Here is a 24207-nt window from a genome sequence, read left to right as displayed (position 1 = left end):
TTAGATGATTAAGTCTTGATGCTGCTGCTGAACTTTAAAGGAAAAAAAAAACAAAAAAAAAAACAAAAAGAGAACCCCCAAAACCTTAGGCCAAAAAACATTTCTATCATGAAACCAAGATGTTACACTGTGTTTTTTCCTTATCTAGTAGCCTTCTGCAATATGGCTAATTCCAGAATCTGCTGTTTTATGTTGCAATATGAGTGTGATCAAGAGGTTTTTTTATAAACTTGAAAGAGCTGTGTCATTAAGTACTACTACTCTTGAAGCTTTGCTCAAAATTTCAATGGCTATAAATATAAACATGCTGAAGAAGCAGCTGTACTTGTCAGAGGATGTTATTTGCCATGTAACTTCTTTAAGCAATTCCTTCCTTAAATAAGTAGCCAAAGGTACATCTGTGGTTGGCTGACAAATACTGGGGAATTGAAGTATCAAGGCTGAAATCTTTAATTTTTATTCCTTCTCATATACTCTATTCTTCATCTGCCACTGTATCAGTGTGTGATTCTACTTTGTCCAAGTCTGGCATGATTTCATGATTGTATATTTCTGTCTTTTGGTTTACTTAGTCTGAGTTTTATTTTTATTTCTGTATGTTTTTGGATAGCTTCACTGCATGTTCTAAGTATTTAATCACTGTGATGTCTACCCAGTAACTATATATGTAGAAGTTGTTGGAGCATCCGTGTTAGGTGTATGGATTCAGTTGAAAGGCTGGAGACCTGACTTTTAATGGAAGTGAAAGATCTTTTTGATGAGATCAGAATGTTTAGTCTGCAGGTAAGAATTGTGGATTATTAATCTTTCAGAGGTATTGCTTTAGCCACCTTTATTGGTGATATCATAAGCAAAGTTTTAGAGAAGCTTTCAAACAGGTTTTTTGGAGCACATAGTACTGTGGATTTATGTAGAGGTGAAGTTCTAAGGGATTGCATTAACCACCCCTAGAATGTAAATGAAGTAACAATACAAACAGAGGGAGAACAGTGGGTTAAGCAAAAGCATTGCCCAGATTCTCCAGATATACAAATAAAATGTGCAGTAGTTTTGCCTACTTTCTCCCATTTAATATTTTGTGTTCTGGGGTACTCTAAGCAGAAGGGTTTCATACTATTGCATAAGTATATTTACCATATATTTCAGTTTCACAGAAGGAAGAATAAAGGTGATGTTTTTTATTTGTAAAACAGTAATATAGCCAATTGTTCCATAATATCTATAACCCTAAATAGAAGGATTTTTACAGGCTGTATCACTTTTGCTTGATACTTAAGCAGTATTAGTTTTATTCTGTTCACTAATTAATCATGAGTTTGCTTTGACATTCATTGGCTAAACTGCTATGAGTAAATCATCTCACTGCCTGAAACCTCCATCCACGTCAAGGTCCTTTACAGATAGCTCATTCCATCTGAATTTCTGAATGTCACTGGCACCAGATTATTGCACTCAATTTTTGCTTTTTTAAAATAAGCTTAGCGATACTGTCTGACCAGTGTTATGGGAAGAAAAGAATCCAAGACAAGCTCATTTTTAGTACTATTTTTAACACCAAGAGCTTTACCTGATCCTGCTAGATGCCCAAAAAACAATGCAACTAACTCACTGGTCTAACTGATCTCGTCAAATGTGCTGCAATTCCCTCTTGCCTCCAGTTCTGGAAGCTGATCCTTGTCTGTGGAACAGTGGCAAGAGGATCAGCTTACAGCTATGTTCCTTGGTGCTGGAAGCAAATGTTTTGACCTTTTGTTTGCGGGAATTTACTCTAGCAGAGGGAGGGGGTGGGGAGGAGAGAGACTAAGACAACTAGAGTTTATTTCAGTAATTGAAAGAATTCTGTTTGCCACTTATTCTAGGTGGGAAAACACTTTTTAAGATTAGCAGAAGAGGAGGATGAAGAACTTAACAATTGTAGTGCAGTTGATTGGCTCATCCTTGCTGCTAAGCAAGGTCGAAGAGAAGCTGTCAAACTGTTGCGTAGATGCTTAGCAGACAGAAGAGGTATGGGTTCTCTGAGACTTTTTTGCTTGTACTTTCTACTTTATTTGAAATAACACTCTATTCATTTTAACACTGAAAAGGGGTTAAAATTCAGTGGGAATGTTCATAGCAAAATTACATGAGTAGTTGTTGACATGTTAAAATAGATAATTTAAAAAGTAATATTCTAGTGATACTTCTCAGAAAAGCATTTGTACTAATCATTTGCTTCAGTTCCTTCATGGAATTCATGTTCATCCCTCCCCTCCCCACCTTTCATTGAAACTTCCTTACTTTGACCATTAAGGTCATATATAACCACACACCACCTACATATCTGCTGTTATTTCATTCTTTTGCCCCTCTCCAGCCTCTTTCCTAATTGGTCTTTTGTGCTGTCTTCTCCCACTTTGATTCACACCTTCCGTCACACTGCTTCCCACGCTTGGAATGGTCTCCTCTTGTCTGCCACGTATCTGAACTCTTCTCAAAAAAAAACAAAAAACAAAAAAAACTTCACAAAATTCTTGCTACCTTTTACATATCACTTATACATATTTGCACCACCTTTTGCCTGAACTGTTGTGCTTCAAAGGTTGAACAAGACACAAGGATAATGCATGTCTTGCACAGTGTTTGAATTACAGTTTAATTGACATAACTTGATTTTGATAAGCTGTGGACACAGAAGGGTGAATGAAACTTAAAGTTTCAGACTAAACTGAGAAGAAGTAGTTGTGGGCAAGTCTGTCATTTCTGCCTGGGTGTGGGATAATAGTACCTAATGTATTTTCTTTTCTTGAGGCATCACTTCTGAGAATGAGCAAGAAGTGAAAAAATTATCATCTGAGACTGACTTGGAGAGAGCTGTGAGAAAAGCTGCCTTAGTCATGTATTGGAAGTTAAACCCAAAGAAGAAGAAGCAATTAGCAGTTTCTGAACTACTGGAAAATGTTGGGCAAGTTGACAATGAAGGTTTGTGTTCTGATCTGATGGTATTGGATATATATAAACTTAAATTTATATATATAAACTTAAAGGTAGAATACAGTTAGAAACCTGAAGGTCTTTATAAATAAGCAGGCATGTGATGAAAGTAAATGTGTGATATACTCAAGAAAAAGTAACTCCTAATGACTTTAACTCTGTTGGTCTAGAGAACACTATTAAAAGACAGTGTACTTCATAAGGCCTTCCAGTTCTTGCTGTAGGTTGTTATTCAGTTACGCACTCGTATGAGTGACCAAATATTAAAAATATCTTCATTTAGCACTTGATATCCTTGCAAAATGATCTTTTATGGCTTTGTTGTCTCTGACCTTTTTCCTTAACAATCATCCTGATGACTCTACTAGATATTTCAATTTATAAACTCAGTCTTCAAGACATCTGGCTTATTCTGCCATTACGGCAATATATGTTAGCTATATAAATGCTATTTCCTTTTCTAGTATAGTAATAGGAATATGAAAAACTCTATGTAGCCACTTGTTACCTACTTATACGTATGTTTGTCTCTTCCTGAGTTTGAGGAAATACCATTCTCCAGATATTGCAGCTTGAATAGTGTTCCAGTTATTGTTTGATTACTTAATTGACTACTTTGACTTTTCATAAATTTCTGTTATTGAACCAGATGGTGAGAAGCAGCCTGGCCCAGTCCCAAAGTCGGTGCAGAAGCAGAGAAGAATGCTGGAGCGATTAGTGAGCAGTGAATGTAAGTGTGTGCTGCTTCTTTCAATCTCTGACTGTGGTTTTAGTTTTCTGTTTTGTTCTGCTAAGCAACTTTGTGCTGCCAGAGCAAAGATGTAGAGCAAGTTTAGATTGCTGTAAACTGATCGTGTCAATTTATACGTACAAGGTAAATAATTGACCTACATGTTAAGCCATAGAGTACATAGTCATCACAATCAACTTGTCAGTGATTGGTATGCAAAGAGGAGTTTGCATGTCATTTGTCATACTTATTTTCTTCCTCTACCAGAACTGACAAGGCTATTCAACCAAAACTTTTTTTTGCACTTTCAATAAGTTTTAGTTCTAAATTGCAGTAAGCTTTTTGATTACAGAAGGTAATCACTTATGCAACCTTTTAATGTAAACGGGTCCCTCATTCTGTTTGCCTTGCTTCTGTTTGCAATACCCTAATAATTAATGTTTGTCTTTTCATATTTGCTCAAGAACTGATACAGGAAAGATGCACCAAGATATCCTTTTCATCACTTGGACAGGGTGCAGGGACAGCTCAGTTCTTGTAGTGGGAAGGACTAAACTACTCAACATACACAGGGTCAGATTCCTAGACTCAAATCTGTAAGGAGTTTCGTGAGATGCAGGGCTGCAGAGAACTTTATTCAAACCTCCAGCAAGACTGTGTGTCTAAGAGGCTGCCGTGTGGCTGGGCCTTCAGAAGAAAAGTCAAATCATTATTATTGGCTCTTTTGTGCAGCCTCATTTGCATTTGGGGAAAGGGGAAGGAACCAGTGGATGTAAATGATATCGTCTGTGAATGAGAATGCAAATGAGAATTCTCTTCTTCATGATAGCAGCACAGAAAACAAAATGAACAGGCTTGAAGCTGTACATCCCAGTCATGATAGTCTAAAAGATTGGGGGGAGTGGTTGGGCCCGCAACTGGTTCTTAAAATTGGGATTATTGCTGGTTTAGCAGACAAGGTCAAACAAAAGAATCCCATCAAACTACAGAAGAAGAGCTGTACATAATTTTTCTTGCAGTCCAACAACAGGCATTCAAGAATATGAAAAAGCTGCAAATCAAAACCTGATTTAATAAATAGGAATGACACTCTTATCTACATTTTGCCCGAAGTATTAAGCTTGTCACCAGAATATTGAGGACTGAATCATTAATGCTTCAAGTGGCTAATAAAATAAAGATCATGATCACTAGAAATGAAAAGCAAAACACACTTATAAAGGAGTTTGGTTTTCTTTTTAAGGATTTCATCCAGAAGCCAAATGACTGCTGTTATACATCTTCCTCCTGAGTGCTAAGTATCATTGATGTCAAACAGGATATCGGACTGTGTGGAGTATTGCTCTGGCTTACTCTGCATTTCTGTACTAATAGTATGCTAAAGCTGCTCAGACTGGCATGTGCTGACTACTTTTATAAATGAAAAAATGAAAACCGGAAAACAAGTTAAAAATTAAAGAAGGCTTTAAATTAAGAGAGTGAATTACAAACAAATGCAGTATGTGTACTTTTTCAAGAACATTATCTAACATAAGGTTCAGTTTATCACTTACCAGAAAAATCACATTTTCTTAAAATGCAATAATTCAGATGGAGTCTAGCTCAGTTCCTGAAAAGCATTTTTAAATGTCCTGCAGCACATTACTTACTAATACATCTGCAGTTTAGAATACATATAGCTAAATTGTTATACATGGATTACTAACCTAAATTTGGGTGTAGACAGGTCTAAACTCCTAGAAACGTTAGGTTTACATTTCATCGGGTCACTTCAGCCTTTAGCTTCAAGGATCATATTTGTTACACAGATAACTTCTGAATGAAGTTGTGCAACTTTTCATGGAAAATAACATTCCTAAGAGGAACAGAGTATTTTGGTTTTATATTAACTTTCATAGAAGTAGAAAAGGCATGCCTGTATGTGCACAAGAGAGTAGTGACAGAGAAGTGTATTTTGGAGACCAGCTGCTGGTCCTATCAGAATTTCTGTGGTAGTAGGTCAGTTGTTTTTGTGACTCATTTGCCACTTCTGGAAAGCTAGAAGGAGTACTTCAAGGAAGGGTAAGATTGTTGTGCTGCTTTGTCCTGTCATCTTCTCCTAACGCAGATATATCCGAGTTCACTGGGACTATGTTGCTTTGATACTTAACAGATGACACAAGTTCTTTCCATCCCATAGCTGAATTGGCCCATGCTGGTGGAACAAGAGCGCAAAGCAAGTCATTTTGTTCTGGAGTCTTCAGTAATTCATAGAGTGTCAGTAAAGGAGCTGGTAATTTCTTTTTTTTTGGAGGCTTAAATGACAGATGAAATAACAGGAGAGTAAATGAACCTACATGTAAGCGTAGGCAGAAATTGATGTGCATGTTTTTCTACGGCAGATGGGGGAGGCAGGGGAATTTGTCATAACCAAATTGAAGAAAAAAAATCTATGAATAATAAAGTAGAATCTACAACATACGCTTTTTTTATCAATTTAAGAGACATTTGGGTGACAAAATACTAAGAACATTTAAAAACGAAAAGTTTTCATCAAACACTTAAAGTAGGAGTTAAGCTGTTGCCTCTTCTCTAGAGAGCTTTTGTTTGCTCATGGATGAACAGAATAGCTGTTACTATCCGGCATTTACTGCTTTGCTCCAATGAGTTTTGCTGTTTATCTTGTCAGTGGGAGAATTTCTTTCAGCTTTAATACATCACCAATACTTGGAAGGTAATTTTTAAGCCAGATGCTTGTTTTCAGATGTCTGATCTGGGGTATACTTGATGGAGGCAAAAACAGAGTATTATAGGTGACATTCTCGATGGACAGTTGCCTGAGAGTATAGATGTCATCACATTTGACAGGCCAGCTGTACGCAGTAAGCTGTTAACTCTTTCCCTCTCAAAACATCCTATGGTCCTGTGAAAGAATTGTTGTCATGTTCTAATCCTGTCTGCTTGCTGATTCCACAGCAAAAAACGATCTTGCTGCTGTATTTTTGTCCAAGTAGGGCAGTTGATTTAGATGGTATATTTGGTTTTAGGCCTGATCTGAAGCCCACCAAAGACAGCTAAGGATTCTCTGATTTCTGTGTGCCTTGCGATGTGGCCTCACAGCCTGTGAATGATAAGAATAGTTACCAAAAGGTTAAATCATTTCTTGTCACTTGGGAGGAATGCCAGATGGTATTTTGTATGACATATGGGTACATGCAATGCAATAGAAAAAAATTTAAATTTAAAGATACAAGCAGAAGTCAACATCCAAGTTGTAAGATTGAAGCAAAAGATATTTTGTAAGCTGCTTTTTCAGTTTAACCCCTTTAACACACCTTTTCCTGTAGTAGATATCTTGACACAAGTACTTTATTTTGTTCTGTATCTATGGAGTTTTTAATATTAAAACAAATATGCTAATGTATTTATATATAACTTATATAAATGTAGTGTTTTTATAAGCTTAAAAAAATTATAGGCTCAAACCCAGTAATCCTGTAACTTTAAACTTAATGAAACAGTTCAATTTTTCTGTCTCTTTAAAAGCTTAAACTAGTATTAAACAAGCCAGCTTTCATATCTTTGTGTCAGCTGACTAGCAAAACTTACTGTGTAGGAGGTGTGTTACAGATTTTTGTCATTCAAAAGTCTTTCATATCTGCAGCAATGTCAGTTGCTTTAGTGTATGGAAAAAGTTGCAGTTAATTATCCTCCTTTACAAACGACATCAAACTTATCTACCATAGAAACTAGCTATCCGTGCTAATGCAAGGAACTGGCTGTGGAAAAAAGTTGGAAGCAGTGTATAAATCATCTCCTGTCTTGCAGCAGGAGACTTCTGAGTAAAAGCGGGTAAGGATCTCCAAGGGCCACTGGCCATCAGTGTCCTTATCCTAGCGTTCCCAATTATCGCCTGGTGGAGTGCCCCTGCTCCTTGGACTTCCCCGGTAGCTGGAGTTCAGGGAGTGGCAAAGGCATGATGTTAAAAAACAGCATTTTGAACTGATGTTTCTGATACAGGTTCCTATCTGAAATTCCTCTCAGGCTTCCGGGACAGCCCCTTATTTGATTTTAACCCACTCTGTTCTGAAACTCCTGAGGTCTGAGGCATTTGTCTGAGGGCCCTTAGCCAAAACTTTTCTTCTCCATTATTTTCTGTGGAGCCACGTGTACCTACTGAATTATGGCCAATATTGTCAAGTTGGTGACAAAATATCAGTGGCAGAGGTACTTTATACCAATAACTGAGTTGTGTGTTTCCTATCTGGAGACTTTTCAAATAGGCAGAATGATAAATTTTGTTGCTGTGTACAACTGAGCAAAGTGTATTTTGTTGTTGACTATTTATTTTAAATCGTAGTTCATCTGGGGAGGCTTATTGTATAGCCACATAGCACATAAAATTAATACATGAGCAGTAATTATATTTAGTCTTGTAGGTATGAATAATTGGGCATTTAATGTAATTATAACTCATTTGTTACTTATGAACTTAGAAAAATGACTGTTCTGCACGTCAAGTCAGAAGTCAGTTTTTCAGTATAGATAATTCATTACTTTTCCTGCACAATTCTTTCTTTTCAAAGTCTGTTACTTAAAGATTTCTCTAAAGAAATTATGAAGTATAATAGTTTGTCACTGAAAACTGTGTAACCTAATCCAGTAGTCTCTTTCCCCAGGAATATTCACAGATAAACTACATTCACTTGCTTTGTTTTTCTACTTATGAATGTAATACAATTTCCTACTAGTCTAACAAGGTTTAGAGTAGCCACATTGCTGGCACAAGCAGTTTGTTGTTTTCAGCACCAGTGTCTGGAAAAGCCACAAGGTAGGCCTGTGCTATCACTAGTTCAGTTTTTGAAGCCCAGAGTGAAACTTCTTTAATACCAAGAAAGAAGAATTAATATTTCAGCTCATATTATCCGTACAGTGCAGTACTGATACAGACTATTTACTTGGAGTCTTCATTTTATCTTTTAGCTAAAAAATACATTGCTTTGGATGACTTTGTTGAAATTACCAAGAAGTATGCAAAGGGAATCATCCCGTCTAACCTGATTATGCAGGAAGAGGAAGATGATGAATTGGCAGGGAAGACTCCTGAAGAGCTACCCTTGCGACTGAAGGTAAAAAGCCAATAATGAACATGTTATGTTGAAAGGGTCTTAACTTAGGCATTTAGGATAAAACAGAGGTGACTTGCACTTGACTCTCAAAGCTAATATTTAGTCTCTGTAGGTCACTAGAAGAAATGTTGCTATAATTTCTTTTTGGACTTTACTTCATTTATATATATATTTTTTTTACCCATAGGGCTTTTGCCTCTGACTAGGAACAACGTGCATGCTCTGTGCAAAAATGAAACTGATTTGGGGAAATTAGTTCAAATGGTGCCTACACATTTGGGATCTCTAAGGTCGAGGGTAGCAAGTGAGCAGGCTAAGGTCCAAATTCCCAGTGTGACACACACACACAGATCTCAACATTCGTAAATTCAGAGTCTGATTTCACAGAAATAAAATACAGGAAGGTACAAGCGTACATATTTTGTTACAGGGTTCCTTAAAAATACAAGTTGCTGGTAATACAGGATTTCTACTACAAACAAAGAATCATATCTTTAGTCAGTCCTTTGTTAAGTCAGCAGCTCTCAATTTAATCAAATAGGGACTATATCCCCAGGAATTCCTCTGGCAAAGGGGTCTCCCAGAATCTGAAAGATTATCCAATTACAACTTAAAGAAATTAGAGCAAAGATGACTGACTAAAGATAAAAGTCTGAGAGTTTTAGGAAAAGAGAAAGAAAGAGTATGAGAGTGTTTTTGAGAGAGAGCTTCACTTTCTTCGAATAAAGTGAGGAGAATTATATCTGTCCTTAAGTTTTGTGGTGAGTGGAGTGAACATCTCTGGTGTGGGGTTTGGACCTGCTTGCTTTCTTTCTTTTCTTCTACTTCTCTTTCTCTTTAGCTATGTAGAGACCCCCTATTTAAATGAAAAACTTGCATTAGTTCTCATGGAGTCTTTTCAGATGTACATTTGTTAACAAAAGGGCCTCTTAGTTTAAAAACTGTCATTGGTACAGTACCAGCAGGGAATAAAAGATTGCTGTTAACCCTAGGCTGAGCCTGGAGGCAGGGGTGGTAGGTGGCTGCTTCTCCTGGGAACAAAAGGGAGGTGCCAGAGAGCCATTACCTTGAAAATCTCACCCAGAGCAGGATCAACAGCTAAGAGCAGCTCCCCCGAGCTCTTTCTAGGTACTGGGAGTTGTCCACAGAAGGAGACGGTATTATCATGCCTGGAAGGGGAATTGCACCATCATGCATCCGCATCCCGTGCAGCCCATAGGTTTTGCAATCCCTGAGCTGGCACAGGAGAATGGCCAACTGACTCAGAAGCATTTGAGACTGACTGCTGGATCCAAGCCCATTTATTCTTCTTTATTGCCAACAGCTCCCGCCCGACTCACCCGTAGACATGGCTGGGCAAACCTTACTGTTTAACCCTTGCTGCTTCACATCTGACCCTCTGCTTCAGCCAGCAGGGCTGTGAGTCAGTTGATTGCCTAGGTGCAAGTTGGGAGCTCTGTGCTACAGTTTACTGTTTTTATATATATATGAGGAACATATTTAGGAGAAAGGTATAATGTTTTTCCTTGGAAGGGGACAGTCTAACTTGGTTATGTTTCAGTGAGGTTTTAAATGTTTCTATCATAACTGCCATATCTTTATTGCAGATGTTATTATATACTTCATGCCCATTCCTATTTAAGTAAGAAGGATAAGTGGGGAAAATTATCAATTTTTTTGGGCAGTGAAAGAAGGGAAGATTTAAGATACATACATTCAATACTGGTATAAATTTCAAGCTAGGTAGGGAATTTCTGCCTCCTGCTGTCAGAGTTTTTATTGCCATTAAACTCCATTATCATATGAAGGGGAAAAAAACAGTTATCTTTGGCTGGCATTTTGAATAATTAATATTCTCGAAGAGATGCATTTAGGAAGATGAGCAGGGATACCTCCACTAATAAATAGCCTTATCCTCAAGTTGCCTGTGTTGCCCCAGTTCATTATTGTGCACAGATCTTTGCTGGAGCAGTCTTGACCTCTCCCTTGAAGTAATTAATATATAAAAGCATAAGTTCTGGGAAAATGTAAAAACTGTCTTTTTTCTGAGAGAAGAAGGGTTGTTTGCAGCATCTAATGTACAGATGCTAATATTTGACTATTTATCTGTTTGAAAAATCCTATCCCCTAGTTTGTCTTTTATTATAATCTTTATCCTGCACAAAGAGTGTGGCCGGCCCCAGTGTGGTGGGGAGGATTTGATCCAACAGTTCCATTGTTGTCATGTTTCTGTACAGGAAAATGCCACGTAGGCAGAATTTTAAGGTTATGGTTATAGGTTAAAAGAATAGCTATAATTAAATTACCACATATTCAGGGAAAGGTATTTCTGCTATTCAGAAAATGTAGAGATTTTTGACAGCTGCATCCCTAGGTACTTGGGAAGGATTTTTTAAAAAATAAACCACAGCTGTAAAGACTTGCTGTAAGTGCATATAATAATGCAGAATGTATAACATAATCTTTGCAGAACTGTGGCAGAGTTAAGTGCTTTAAGCTACAGTACTCACAGCTCAAGTAATAACTTCAGATAGTACAGGACTGCAGCCATGCAGTTTATCTTCGGTACAAAGCTAGCAGAGCAGAATATTTGACTAGGAAGCCATTTAATTATATGTGTCAAAGGTAGTGAAATATCTTCTTTGCTGAAATCAAAATAGCCTCAGAGCTTCATCTGACTGAATTAATCAAAACAGCTAATAATCTCAGACAAAGTAATCTCATTTTATTGGCAACATTCTTCTGAAATGAAAATCTTTTCATGTCAACTGAGGTTACACAACTTACTGCGGCTGCTTCAGCTAAGAATCTGTGATGTAGCAGGTACAAAACTACTCATAAATAAAATGTCTCTTTCTCTTTTCCAGGTTGTAAAATATCCACTTCATGCCATTATGGAAATTAAGGAGTACCTTATAGATATTGCATCAAAGGCAGGAATGCACTGGCTGTCTACTATTGTTCCAACACACCATATCAATGCTCTCATCTTTTTCTTCATTATCAGTAATCTGACAATTGATTTTTTTGCCTTCATTATTCCATTAGTCATATTCTATCTGTCCTTCATTTCTATGGTGATTTGCACACTGAAGGTTTTTCAGGATAGTAAGGCCTGGGAAAACTTCCGTACTCTGACTGACTTACTGCTTCGTTTTGAGCCAAACCTAGATGTTGAGCAAGCTGAGGTGAACTTTGGATGGAATCACTTAGAGCCGTACATTTATTTTTTGCTCTCAGTATTCTTTGTCATTTTTTCCTTCCCTATAGCAAGCAAAGACTGTATGCCATGCTCAGAGTTAGCTACCATCTCTGTTTTCTTCACTGTGACAAGTTACATGAGTTTAAGCACATGCGCAGAACCCTACACGCAAAGAGCACTAATGACTGAGATAGCAGCTGGTTGCTTATCCCTATTGCAGGTATTGCCTGTGAATTTGGGCTACTTGAAATTCTTAGGTAAAACCTTCTTTACTGTTCCTGTAGGCCATTTCTTTGTGATAAATGTAAGCATCCCGTGCCTTTTGTTTTTGTACTTGTTCTATCTTTTCTTCAGAATGGCACAATTACGGAATTTTAAAGGCACCTACTGTTACTTGGTCCCATATCTAGTCTGCTTTATGTGGTGCGAGCTCTCTGTGGTCATTTTGCGGGAGTCTTCTGGCATCGGGCTCATTCGTGCGTCAATTGGTTATTTTCTGTTTCTCTTTGCGCTCCCAGTGCTAGGCATAGGCATCGCGCTCATGTGTGTTGTCCATTTCATGAAGTGGTTCGTGTCTCTGGAACTCATGAAAATTGTAGTGACTCTGGCTTTGTGTACTGTTCCTTTGCTCTTCCGATGGTGGACAAAAGCTAACTTCTCTGTGGTTGAAATGGTTAAATCCCTCACTCGAAGCTCAATTGTGAAACTCATTTTGGTGTGGATTACAGCCGTGGTGTTGTTTTGTTGGTTCTATGTCTATCGATCAGAGGGAATGAAAGTTTACAACTCTACCTTGACATGGAATCAGTATGCTTTCCTCTGTGGACCCCGATCATGGAAGGAGACTAACATGGCACGTACTCAGATTTTATGTAGTCACCTGGAAGGACACAGAGTGACATGGACTGGGCGGTTCAAATACGTGCGGGTCACAGAAATCGACAATAGCGCAGAATCGGCAATAAACATGCTTCCGCTCTTTATTGGCGACTGGATGAGATGCTTGTATGGTGAAACCTACCCTCTTTGCGACCCCAAAAATGTTACTATGGAGGAGGAAGAGTTGTGTCGTCTCAAGTATTTGACAAAGCATAACTGCCACATGAAAATGTTTGATCGGTACAAATTTGAAATAACTGTGGGCATGCCTTTCAGCAGCAAAAATGGAACTAAGTCTGTAGAGGAGGATGATATAACCAAAGATATTGTGCTGAAGGCAAGCAATGAATTTAAGAAAGTGTTGCTGAACTTGAGGCAAGGAAGTGTAATTGAATTCAGCACAATTCTGGAAGGTCGTCTTGGCAGTAAATGGCCTGTCTTTGAACTGAAAGCAATCACTTGCTTGAATTGCATGTCTAAACTCTTACCTGCAGGGAGGCATGTGAAAATAGAGCATGACTGGAGGAGCACAGTGCATAAAGCCATTAAATTTGCTTTTGATTTTTTCTTCTTCCCATTCCTGTCAGCTGCACAATGAGCTCTTATGTTGATTCGGTAGAATCTTCAATGTACGCTGTATTTACACTACCAAAGGTTTGGCTTCTAAAAAGGAAAAAAAAATCCTGCTGTAGCAATGCTCAAAATGTATGCTGACGTAGAGTACTGGTTGAGTTTTGTAAGTGTATACACGGTATCCTGACTTTAAACACCTTATGACTGAAGTGATATATACTAGTTTAATATTATTATAAGTGAATGCGGAGGATCGCTGCTGATTACTTGCATGGACACTTTTGTCTGAAATGGACATGTTATTTGCCTGTGGTACGACACTAGATTCATTCACTTGCTTGATGTTAAAAGCACTTTACTCTTTATTCCCACATGCCTGTATGTATTTTCACATGTATGATTTAGAATAGATATCTGATATGCAACATAAGCTGTTGTATGCCTTGTATTTATTTGGTGTTTTCTAGATAAAGGTGATAGTCATATAGTCAGTACCTGGTGATGAGTGGTATCTGTGTACAGAATTCATTGTTTCACTACTTAGCAAGATAGTGATTTTAAAGTTTTTGAAAGGGCACACCATTTCACACCCCAGCAAGGTTGTAAAAAGAGCTCTCTGGTTGCTATTTTGCTTTAAATGTTCTTTACAAAATATGCTATTTGTTCTAATTGGTTATGATAGCTACATATATGACGCTAAGCTATTATCCATGCTGGTGTGTGAATGACAAACACCAGATTGTAAGGCTGGTATTGTGATGGTGCCAGTAACAGACAAGCCAAAGCAACTGAAAATAGTACATAAAAAATCTGCAGTGGAAACTGAAATAGAATATGTTTAATAATTTGTATTGTGCAAATAAATACAAAATATAAATTTGAATTAAAATGGAATACAGCAGTTTTTCATTGTGCTTTAATATTGTGAGCAGTTGTTTATGGTGCTTTCATTTCTAAACTGCGTTTTTCATGTTTTAAACTTCCTCATATGAGATACCTGAAACTGAACTTCATGTTATTTCAAGCTAGCAGTAAAATTAGAGTATGTCAGGCCAAGGTCTTGTACCTATGAGATCTGGAGATACTCCTTACTCCTGCTTTCATTGTGACTTGCCACCTTTTTTTAACCAGTGGATTGAGGGGGTGAGGATTTCACAGATACACTGCACTATTTCCCTGAACACTCTTCTATTGATAATGCATTATATCCTTTTTGCCTTTGCGTGTCAGTCATTAATTTAAAAAGTTATGAGTGAAAAATGTATTTGATGGAGAGGGGGAAACTTTTGGAAAAATGAGGCACCTGGCTGCACTCCAACTATTGGGACCCCCCTCAAACCTGACCCGGGGCTGCAGTTTGGAAGAACCTGAAGGCACTGAGAAGTGCGCTTCCCAGAGCCCAGGCGGTTTGGCTGTTCCTGAGTTGCAGACCAGAAACCTTTGCCTTCCAAAAACACACAGTCTTACTTGCACCCTTCAGAAAATCTTTGGAGTAGAATGTCTGCAGGATGCTTCTAGTTTTGATGAAAACTTTCAACCATCTCTTCTTTCTGTCTGAGGAAAAGAAATAGCATAAGGCAGCAGGGTACCTTTGAATAAGTTAGCTTACCTGATCTCCTTTTGGCTGGAAACAATAAGCCAAACTTAACCTTTTATCCTCCTTTTTTAGAATATCCATGGGCTCCTTTTAAATACCTAAACCTCCTTCCTGGCTCTGAAATTTAAGCACAAAAGGTTTTTTTTGTTGTTGTTTTTTTTGTTTTTTTTTTTTGAATTTTTGCTTATACACGGTTATGTGTTTAACTTCTATTCATGTGTTTGTCAGGAGAAGAAGGCAGTCTTAGCATTCAGAACTAAAGTTAAAAATTCTTCTCTGTTTAGCTTTTACTCTTTGCATGAGGACGTCAATTTTCTGACATACTGTGGGGCATTTTGAGGAAGTCATTACACATCTCCAAAAAGGGAAAACCGAATGAAGTCAGAGGTGGAAAGTGTTGCAAAAAGGGGGAGGCTCAATTCTATTTATTTCTTTGGAAATAGTTGATCTGTAGGATGAGACAAAAGGCTTAATCCAGGTATCTTAGTTTCCCATCTACAGCACAACATTGTTGTGAGGTTTAGTACAGACAACTTTGGGATTTTTAGCTCAGCCATTTCTGAGAAAAAATATTGGGGGATATTAGTTAATAATTGTAGTAAAAATACTTCAAATGATTAGCTAAGAAGCTCTCTAGTCCCTACTTTTTTGTCAGGGAGGAGTGGTGGCTGAATCAATGATACTGATATCTGTCAGACTTTAATTTATACAATTTCCCTTCATGTGCTTATATGTATGGAAAGCACACCAAGAATTAGCCAGATCCTGGAAAAAAGGCTTTTGTGTGTTCAGTAGCGATAGGTTAGATTATTAGCTAAACTGTTCAAAGCTTTCGTCTGCACGTAATTCCTCTAATCTTTGTCTGTCTTTGGTCTTTATGCTCCAGTCCAGGCTGAATTGCTGAGCTGGACTTTGAATCCTAGGGAGAACGGGGTACTGAGAAGTGATTCCCTTGTGCTATTCGTGCCCAGGCCAGCTCAGTTCAGCCAACGTAGGACTGGCACAAGACTTTGATATGGTAGGAAAGAGACACGTATCAATACAGAAGTATTTTGCAATCTTTACTTTTCCCCTCCAAAGGGCCATTCCCTCACTCAGTACTGGGCCAGGAGCTTCTTAAAAGAGAATTCAGGTTTTGTAATGAAGCAAACCGCTGGCTGGAGGGATACCCCCCTTGGGTTGCAAAAAGCAGAGGAGGGTTTGCACAAACAAAAAGAACAGTTCTGTGTTAAGGTATCTGAATGCTGCTCCAGAGAACTAGATTCTCATTGATGCAATGTTTTCTATGACAAGGAGGCAAAAAACTGGTATTTACTAAAAACATAGCTATTGTAAGGGTGACACAGTGGAGCGAGTAAAATAACTGCCTGTGACCCCAATGCCATGACTGTGCTATCAGAAGGGACACGGGATGGAAAAGTGACAATCACTAGAGGGTAAATTAGGATTCCAGCTTGCGTTGCTTTTAAAAAAAATAGGCCAAAACCTCCACGACTGCTACGAGTTGTTGGGAGAACACAATGAGAGAGGGGCACAGCTCTGCTTGATGGGGACAGTTTAATTTGATGGATGCTTCTCTTCAATGGAGATGGAAAGTTCTTAATACTAGTACATAGGAGTTCATTTTCCATCCATGTTTATGATATTTCCAGCTCTTGTGTGCATCTGAAAGGAAAAGAAGAGGTGACTTTGACTTCAGAATGTTTAAATGCAGCCTTTTAATGTCCAGCTCTCAGGTGTTCCTTCTTGGTGCTTTTTTTTTTTTCTTTATTATGGAAAAAGAGGACACATTAGCAGCAGTGTGATGATAGGTACTCCATTTATTTGTCTGCCTAGTGTTCAGCATGCTGAAACCCTGGCAAATAAATTTTTTCTTTCTAACTCCTATCGCAGCTGACAAGCACAAAATCACTAATACTTAACAAGCAATTGCAGTCCCAGGCAAGGTGTTTTTGCAAAGGCTGTTTGAACTTATCTCAAATCTTGCAGGCAAACAGACACAGCATAACTTTGTCCTACTGATGTATTCTACAGTTCTATATTCCAAAACAGTCCATTTTCTAGATTGGAAAGGAGAGACACACAGGATGTGGCAGCTGCTGCTAACTATTCAATTAATTCTACATTTATTATTTTCTTACTCAGTTTTGAAGACATGCTGAATTTTAAACAGTTCCAAAGATAGGTGCCCTTTTTCAAGGCTGATAATTCAATCTTTGGATTAGTATTAATTAACTGAGGAGGAGGATATTATATGGCTATTGACACATCTAAATTAGGTACAGCTGTACTGCTCAGCTCAGATTTAGCATTTAGAAGATACACAAATAAAATAAATATTCATTATTTGAATTTCTTCCTCAAAGTAACATGAAAAAGTACTGCCTGTTCTCCAAACTGATACATTATTCTGTAAGCATAGAAAAAACGGCAAAACACATATAGAAATTCTGAATAATTTAAGAGCCCACTCTGTAATGACTAACAGCCTCCTGTGGTAGGCAAGAATGCAAGGAGTTTATAACTTGTGTTTTGCCTGATTCTTCTAGAGGAAAAAAAGGAATCTGTAGATCTGTAGGAATTACGTGCACTTTTCTTTCCTAGCACAAATTGGTCTTCTCTTAAGTGCATAAAATAGTTATTAATTGTAAGTTTGTTTGCTTTTTTTTTTTTTTTTTTGGTAATACATGGTAATAATGCTACTGTAAGGGTAGCACTGTGCTTCCTTATATTCCTACACTTTTGGAGAACTTGAGCCTTTGACACAAAACAATATGCCCCTTTCCAGAATGCACCAGTGTCTGGCTTGTCTTCTGGCTTTTCTGTTTCTGCTGAAAAAGGCAAAGTAAATTTCAGGATTTTAAGTGTGTTCTTAATGCCTTCCTAATTCATTGCAATAACTCAGTGTAAGGGTCATGTTCAGTACTAAATGAAGGCAGTTAAAAGAAGATCACATCTTTCCAGTTAAAACTGTTTGAACAGCCAGCAGGTACTTATTAAGGAATAACTGCTACTTAATCATTAAGTTAAGAAACTACTAATCTGTGCAGCAAAAATTAGGCGGAACTCACCAACTTGTAAATAGATATTAAACCTGCTCTAACAACTTTCTATATACGTACAAATGCTACTTAAATAGGAATAGAAATGGTTAGAAACCAAACACTCAGATTGTCTCTCTGTATTATTTTAAGATAGCTCATTTGTTTTCCTTTTATTACTAAAAGGCTTTCATTATCTTTTATTATGGAAAAGCTAATTAGCATCCTCAAGTTCCTCTTGTAGGTTAAAGTCTCGTGTGTAAAAGATGAGATTCATCCTCCTGTTAAGGAAGGATATTCAGCACTGAAAAAACTTGTTTTCATTATCTCTATCTAACTTGAACTTTGCTTCTAGTTTTGAAGCAGGACAGGAACATGAAAACACTGCTTGGAGCCTTCCTTTACAAAATATTTACAGTGGTGAAGAAATATACAGCACAGATATGTTCCTAATGACAGCTATGAGAAGCAGTTTTTATAAGCTTGCAACTTCATAACACTCATTTCTGCATTTTCATCTTCCAAAATTTTCACATAACTTCATGCAGTGAATAGCATTACTTACAACACATTTTGATTTGAGTGCTGAGTGACTTGCGGTATTGAGCATCTGAAGTTGATGAAGTCAGGTGTTTCTTTGCAATCTTATTGACAGAAAAACATACATATATGCAGTTGCATTTCCCAAAACATGATACAAACAAAATAGCAGGAGAAAGTTATTAATAATCAGCCTTTTAGCCAAGAAGCAAGGTACATGTGCCCAGCACCTCAGTTATACACACACACACACATTTATATATATATATCATATATAGTGGGTACACACATAGCTTTTGCACCAGAGCCAGCTGACATTTTAGTTTGCCTGCGCCCATGTAAACATGCACCCAGAGTTTACCTGAAAGCCCTCAGGACTAATGATGGCCGTCCCTGCCGGACCTCCGCCATCTGGCAGACTCTTTTAGCCCTAGCTCTTTTCTCCTTCTCACTAACAGTTTACCAAATGACCTGTGGGTGGGAATGTGAATTCCACCTTAACTGCATCACTCTGCAACAAGAAAAATAAAACAGTGAAATTCTGATGTCTTCCCGTTCACTCCCACTGTTGCTCCTGACAAACAGGCAGGCTTTCCCACAGTTGACTGCAGGCAGTAGGCTCCTATCTTCAAACACACAAAAATTTAAGACATGTTCCCAGGGCAGTGAGAACACTAATAATTCAAGTACGACTTTGCAGCCTAGACATTCGCAGCCTGGTCTAGATTGATATGCATAGTCCTGAAGGCTGATGGTGCTATTTGGCCAAAGACAGTTCATGTGGCTTCAGGCTATCTGCAGCAGAGGTATTCCCACTGGGGTGGATCCATATGGATTGTCTGCACCAACACACTTGCAATCTGCTGCATCTCCTCCCTTTTGCAAATCCTGTTCAAAAGGGAGGAGAGGGAGCCTTACCCACAGGTTTGTGACTACTGAGGTGTGTGTGTGGTGGGGGATTTAACAAGGGAGGCTGAGTTCAATTAGTTCTGAATTTTGCCAGCTGCCACCACTAATAGAAATTGGGCAAGGTCACATGCAGAAACTCCTGCTCCAGTGCTGGTGTCTTTGTTATACCTGGGTCCAGAGCTGATGGGGGTTCTCTGCTTGGAGAAGGTACATCTTTTATTGCTAGCACTGTGGTGGGATTGCTGCTCTGACAGTCCAAGTCTCAGTGCTGAAGAGGCACTTTGTGGAGCCTCTGTGCAGCTGCTGCTACCCAGGGCTGGAACGTGCTTTAACAGTGCTGGATTGTTCAGGGTGAATTTTGAGCTCCCAGGGATGGTTCTGGGTCACGTCACACCACTTGCAGGTCTTTGATCCTGGCCCACAACCCTGCTGCTCCAATGTTTGGAATGGGGGTGTTAGCAAGGGCCATTCATGCTGCCACATGGTGTGGGAAACTGACTCCTTGCAAAATTTTTCTGTGGCAACTTTTGCATCAATTGCACCATTTTTCTAAGGTGTTAGCATCTTCTCTTCCAAGTTGTCTCTAAATAATGTGAAACAGGTTTTTTCAGGGGCCATTCAGAGAGTAAGCTCTCAGAGGTCTTGAATTTCCCCAACACAACCTTTTTCTACTGACTGTACAGAGAGCTTCTGTAGGGTGCCTAAAATTGTTCAATGAGGATGCCCTTCTGCGTCACTACTTGTCTTGCTTGAATGGTATGAATGCTGCATCGTGCCACTTTGTGAAATAGAAGCACTTCACCTCTAAAGCTGCTTGAGTCAGTGCACCATAAACATTCGAGAGCTATAAAGAATGTGTTTGAAAAACAAACAAAAAAACCCTTCATGACTAGGAGAAATATAGTATACAAGCAGATAGTGTTGCAGCAAGTTGCTCTTGGGAAAGCTGCTGCTTGATACTGATCCACTAATTTCACATGTTTTATTGCCAACTTTTAGCCATGTTCTGTTTGTGTAGTCAGATGACAAAGTCCACTAGACTTGGCCAGGAAGGGAATTTGTTTACTCTCTACTAAAAATAACTTGAAGCAGATTTGCACATAATTAGTTGTATGCGCATATGGTGGTCAGAATGTTGTCACCTTAAAATTTAGTATCTTAATGTGACTGGGAAGTGGAATTTTTAACTTTTGCAATGGTATAAATCACAAATTTTTAGCATATATATTTCAGCATTGGACAGCAAATCTGTTGCTGTTCCTTGGATAAATATTAAGCACACTCTACCTCCACAGCAGCGCTGCCCCTGGCAGCATGAGGCTCCTAGCGCCTAAGCCTGGGAGAAAGAGTTTTACCACCCCTGTGTAAATTGCCTCAAGTGCAGGCTTAGATCCTAGTTTGGGCTCTCGCGTGGCAGAGTCCAGAGTCCTGGCGCTGCACCCTCTTTTCTGCCATAAAACACTTCTCTCGAACCCTCTGTACCTCAGCACAGAGAGGCCACTTATAGCTCGTGCACGACTTTTGCATTTCCACTTATGCACCTGTGGTGTTGCTAATTCTTACAATTTTATTCCCTGTCTAACGACAGGTGATATTTTCTCAATCCTGATTCCTGAATCATAATTACATGTCAGTGTACTTTTTAAATAAACAAGTTAAGCATTAAGAGAGAAGGAGCAAGTGCTCTTTATGGGCTAAAAACCAAAAAATTTAAGCGTGCCTTAAAATCTCTTCACTTTGCAGCTAAACTTGTAGCTTGGTTTTGGTTTCCATTTCATTAGCTATGGAGCTGGGTTAGCTGGGGTTGGTGAAATCTGCATCAGCTTTACCGAGGCGTCAGTCGGTGGAGTCACGAAGGTAATTAACGATTCATGTTTCCATTGTTAATTATTGGCAGCAAGCTCGTTGTCACCTGCAGGTAGATGTAGGATGCCAAAAGCACCAGAGTAAAAGTCGTCACCCAACTGTTGATGAGTTATACTTCTTCAACATGTGTTCTTAAAAAGTGAGAGAAGATAGTCCAGAGGAGCCCAGCTAACGCTGTGATCGTGTGAGGGCACCGCCTATGAGTTACAGGCGCTTCGTTAACCTCCAGCGAGAGCGCCTCTGCGTCTGGAGCCTCTGTGCACCCATGTGTTTTATCTTACTCGGTATTTCTGGCAGGAAAATGGTGCTTTTCAGTTTTGCACTGGGCACCTGTCCTTTCTCTAGTAAACCCACAACCTGTGTGGTTTTAATTTTGTGCCATCAGATGGCACTACAGGTTCACATTGCACTTTCTCTCTTTCTAATGCTGTCTCCAGAGGACACTACCAGTGAACAAAAGAATCGCGTTCTAGTTTTATTCTGTTTCAGAGAGGAAATGCAATTTGAAAATCTTTTATGAAAAATAGATAACTCTTTGTAGACCCAGTCTCCCCCCGCCACCACCCCAGTTCCAACAGTGTTACCCAAGTGACTAGCAAAGTCATTGCAGTGTGTTTCTGCGTTATGGGAGAGCAAAATGGGAGAAAATATTTTTCTGGTGATAAAATATTGTGTAATAATAAACTAATTCTATGGGAAAAGGGCATGGCAATCTTGTGAAATGTGCTCTCCAGCTGTTTTGTAGTTTAACTGCTTTCTGAGAAGGTTTCTATCTCCAATACCTTCCAATCTCAGTGTCATTGTGTTAATCTGCATTGTTTGCTTCTGTGTAATTTGCATGGTGACAACGTATAGTCCTGATTTCCCTTCCAGTGGAAACTCTATTCTCTCTTGTGTCTTTATGGGTTAGATGCAAAAAAGTCAGCTTAAAGGTTTTTATGAACTTTCTGTTACCTGAACAATAAGAAAGAGAGGAAAATCTGTGGGACAGTTTAATTAGAACTTGGGTAGAAGACATGCTCTTTTAAGGGAAATTCTGGCTGCAACTCTTACCTTAAATCTCCATTCAGTGTGAATTAAAGTATTGGCATGGGGAAAGCAGAGAGGTTACATGTCAAGATCACACACCAGGTAAAGGCTCAGACAAGAAGCCCTGAGAGTCAGAATTTGAATCTTTTACAAATCAAATAGAGAGGTGATAGCAGGTGCTTTCTTACAGCAGGTTGTTACAGAGTCTTTGTTCTATTTTTGAAGATGGCAGGATTTTTCTGCAATAATAGCAAGTTCAGCATCAGAAAGGGCCTTGCAGATGTTGCTGTTAACTGTGGGAGATGGCAGTGCTTGACAGCAGGAGCCTAGTGTCATGTTAAATTAGAAAGGGCTTGAACCAAGCCTGCAAACGTCCTAATATCTTAGAAATTTGTGTATGCTGAAAGCCTGTTCTGTGTCTCAGTGTGGCCTGTCTTTATCTGAAATAATTTCTTCACTTTAGAGAGAGGCATTTCAACAAAGCATCTCTTCTTCAGTTCCCTCTTCTGTTCCTCCCTCTCTATTCAGTGCTGGTGACAGCAGAGATGTTTCCACGACAACAAGCCATTCGATTGCCTCAGGTGACAAACTATAACTTCAGTAAATAATCACTCAAAATAGCATCAAACAATTACTTGTTTAGGTAATGCAAATGTTACTTTAAGAGGGTTCAGATCCTTCAAAAGTAGTCTACAGCCTGAATTCTGCTCAAGAATCTGTCTAGAATCAAACCTAAAACTACCACTCAAATATCAGGATGAATATCGCCATTGGAATACTCTCAGGAGATAGATGTTGAAGGACAGAGCATTTGTTTTTTTCAGCTTGAACTGTCCTGTTTTACAAGGCATCCACTGCAGGAGGGAGTGTGTCCAGTAAGGTGTTTCACCAGTCCTCCCAAGAGCTGTGAAGAGGCTTTCTGCATCATCCAACTGCTCAGACCATTGGAGCGAGCAGGTCTCCTTATTCCCTGTCTGATTAAAAAATGGTCAGTTTGGTCAGAAAGATGAATCTTGGACAGTGGCATGGCAGATCATGTCAGAATTTCTTGAACGGAGTAATTAAAGCTGGGTTTTACCTTGCCTTCAGAAGGGAAAAGCATTCTGCCAAGGTGCAGGGGCTGTAACTCAATGTACTTTAATGCAACAGAATTTGTGAAGGTGATGAATGCAGGAAAGCTACAGTTTTTCTGCATGTAATAGACTTAAATGATAAGCTAATAGGCAATAGAAAACTTAGTGGTCAGGACTGAGTAAAACTTGTAATAAAATGTGAAAGTCTCAGTTTATAGCTCTTGGACTGACTTTGCGAAATACTGGAATGACATGTTTTTTCCAGAAAAGCCAGCTAAAAATTTTCCTCTCTCTAGGGTATAACCTGCTTTATTTATTTGTTTATTTTTAATTATTTCAAATTCTGAACTTTTGTAATTTCCTCCCAGTAAATGTATTTTTAAACATCAAACATGTTCCTTGAGAATGTAATACCAAACAAGTTTATTTGGGTGCTATGTTTTGTTGAAAAACGCCAAAATGGCAATAAATGTGTTCAAGGAATTTACTAACTTCTCACAATCACCAGATTCAGTTAATGGATAGGGGATTGTTTGTGCAACGTGCCTCTACACCAGCATAAGAGACAGATGATGATCCCAGCAAATGATTTTGCAATAAATGGATTTTTCAGTCTTCTCTTTACAGAAGATTCTTTCCTAGAGTTAAAAGTGGATGATTCATAAATCTCTCCTAATGCTGCTTCTAGTA

General features: G+C 38.6%; 1 protein-coding gene across 13 annotated transcripts in view; it reads left to right on the top strand.

The window, feature by feature from the left end:
* WFS1 (wolframin ER transmembrane glycoprotein) overlaps positions 1–14360 on the top strand; it is a 38828-nt gene extending 24468 nt beyond the window's left edge. For 9 of the 13 annotated variants that reach the window (XM_026054791.1, XM_026054790.1, XM_026054792.1 and 6 more), the window contains 5 exons: positions 1860–2004; positions 2788–2958; positions 3620–3700; positions 8663–8808; positions 11676–14360. In XM_026054791.1, the coding sequence (XP_025910576.1) occupies positions 1860–2004; positions 2788–2958; positions 3620–3700; positions 8663–8808; positions 11676–13487 (2355 nt within the window). In that variant the 3' untranslated portion in view covers positions 13488–14360. Of the gene's footprint in view, positions 1–610; positions 784–1859; positions 2005–2787; positions 2959–3619; positions 3701–8662; positions 8809–11675 lie in introns of all 13 variants that reach the window. The other 4 variants (XM_026054801.1, XM_026054799.1, XM_026054800.1 and 1 more) reach the window with 2 other exon arrangements.
* The last annotated feature ends 9847 nt before the right edge of the window (positions 14361–24207 follow it).

The sequence above is a fragment of the Apteryx rowi genome, unplaced genomic scaffold (genome assembly GCF_003343035.1).
Source record: "Apteryx rowi isolate R43461 unplaced genomic scaffold, aptRow1 scaffold_97, whole genome shotgun sequence".
Taxonomy (NCBI): Eukaryota; Metazoa; Chordata; class Aves; order Apterygiformes; family Apterygidae; genus Apteryx; species Apteryx rowi.
The sequence above is the reverse complement of the archived record's forward strand: the minus strand, read 5'-3'. Positions and strand labels throughout refer to the sequence as shown.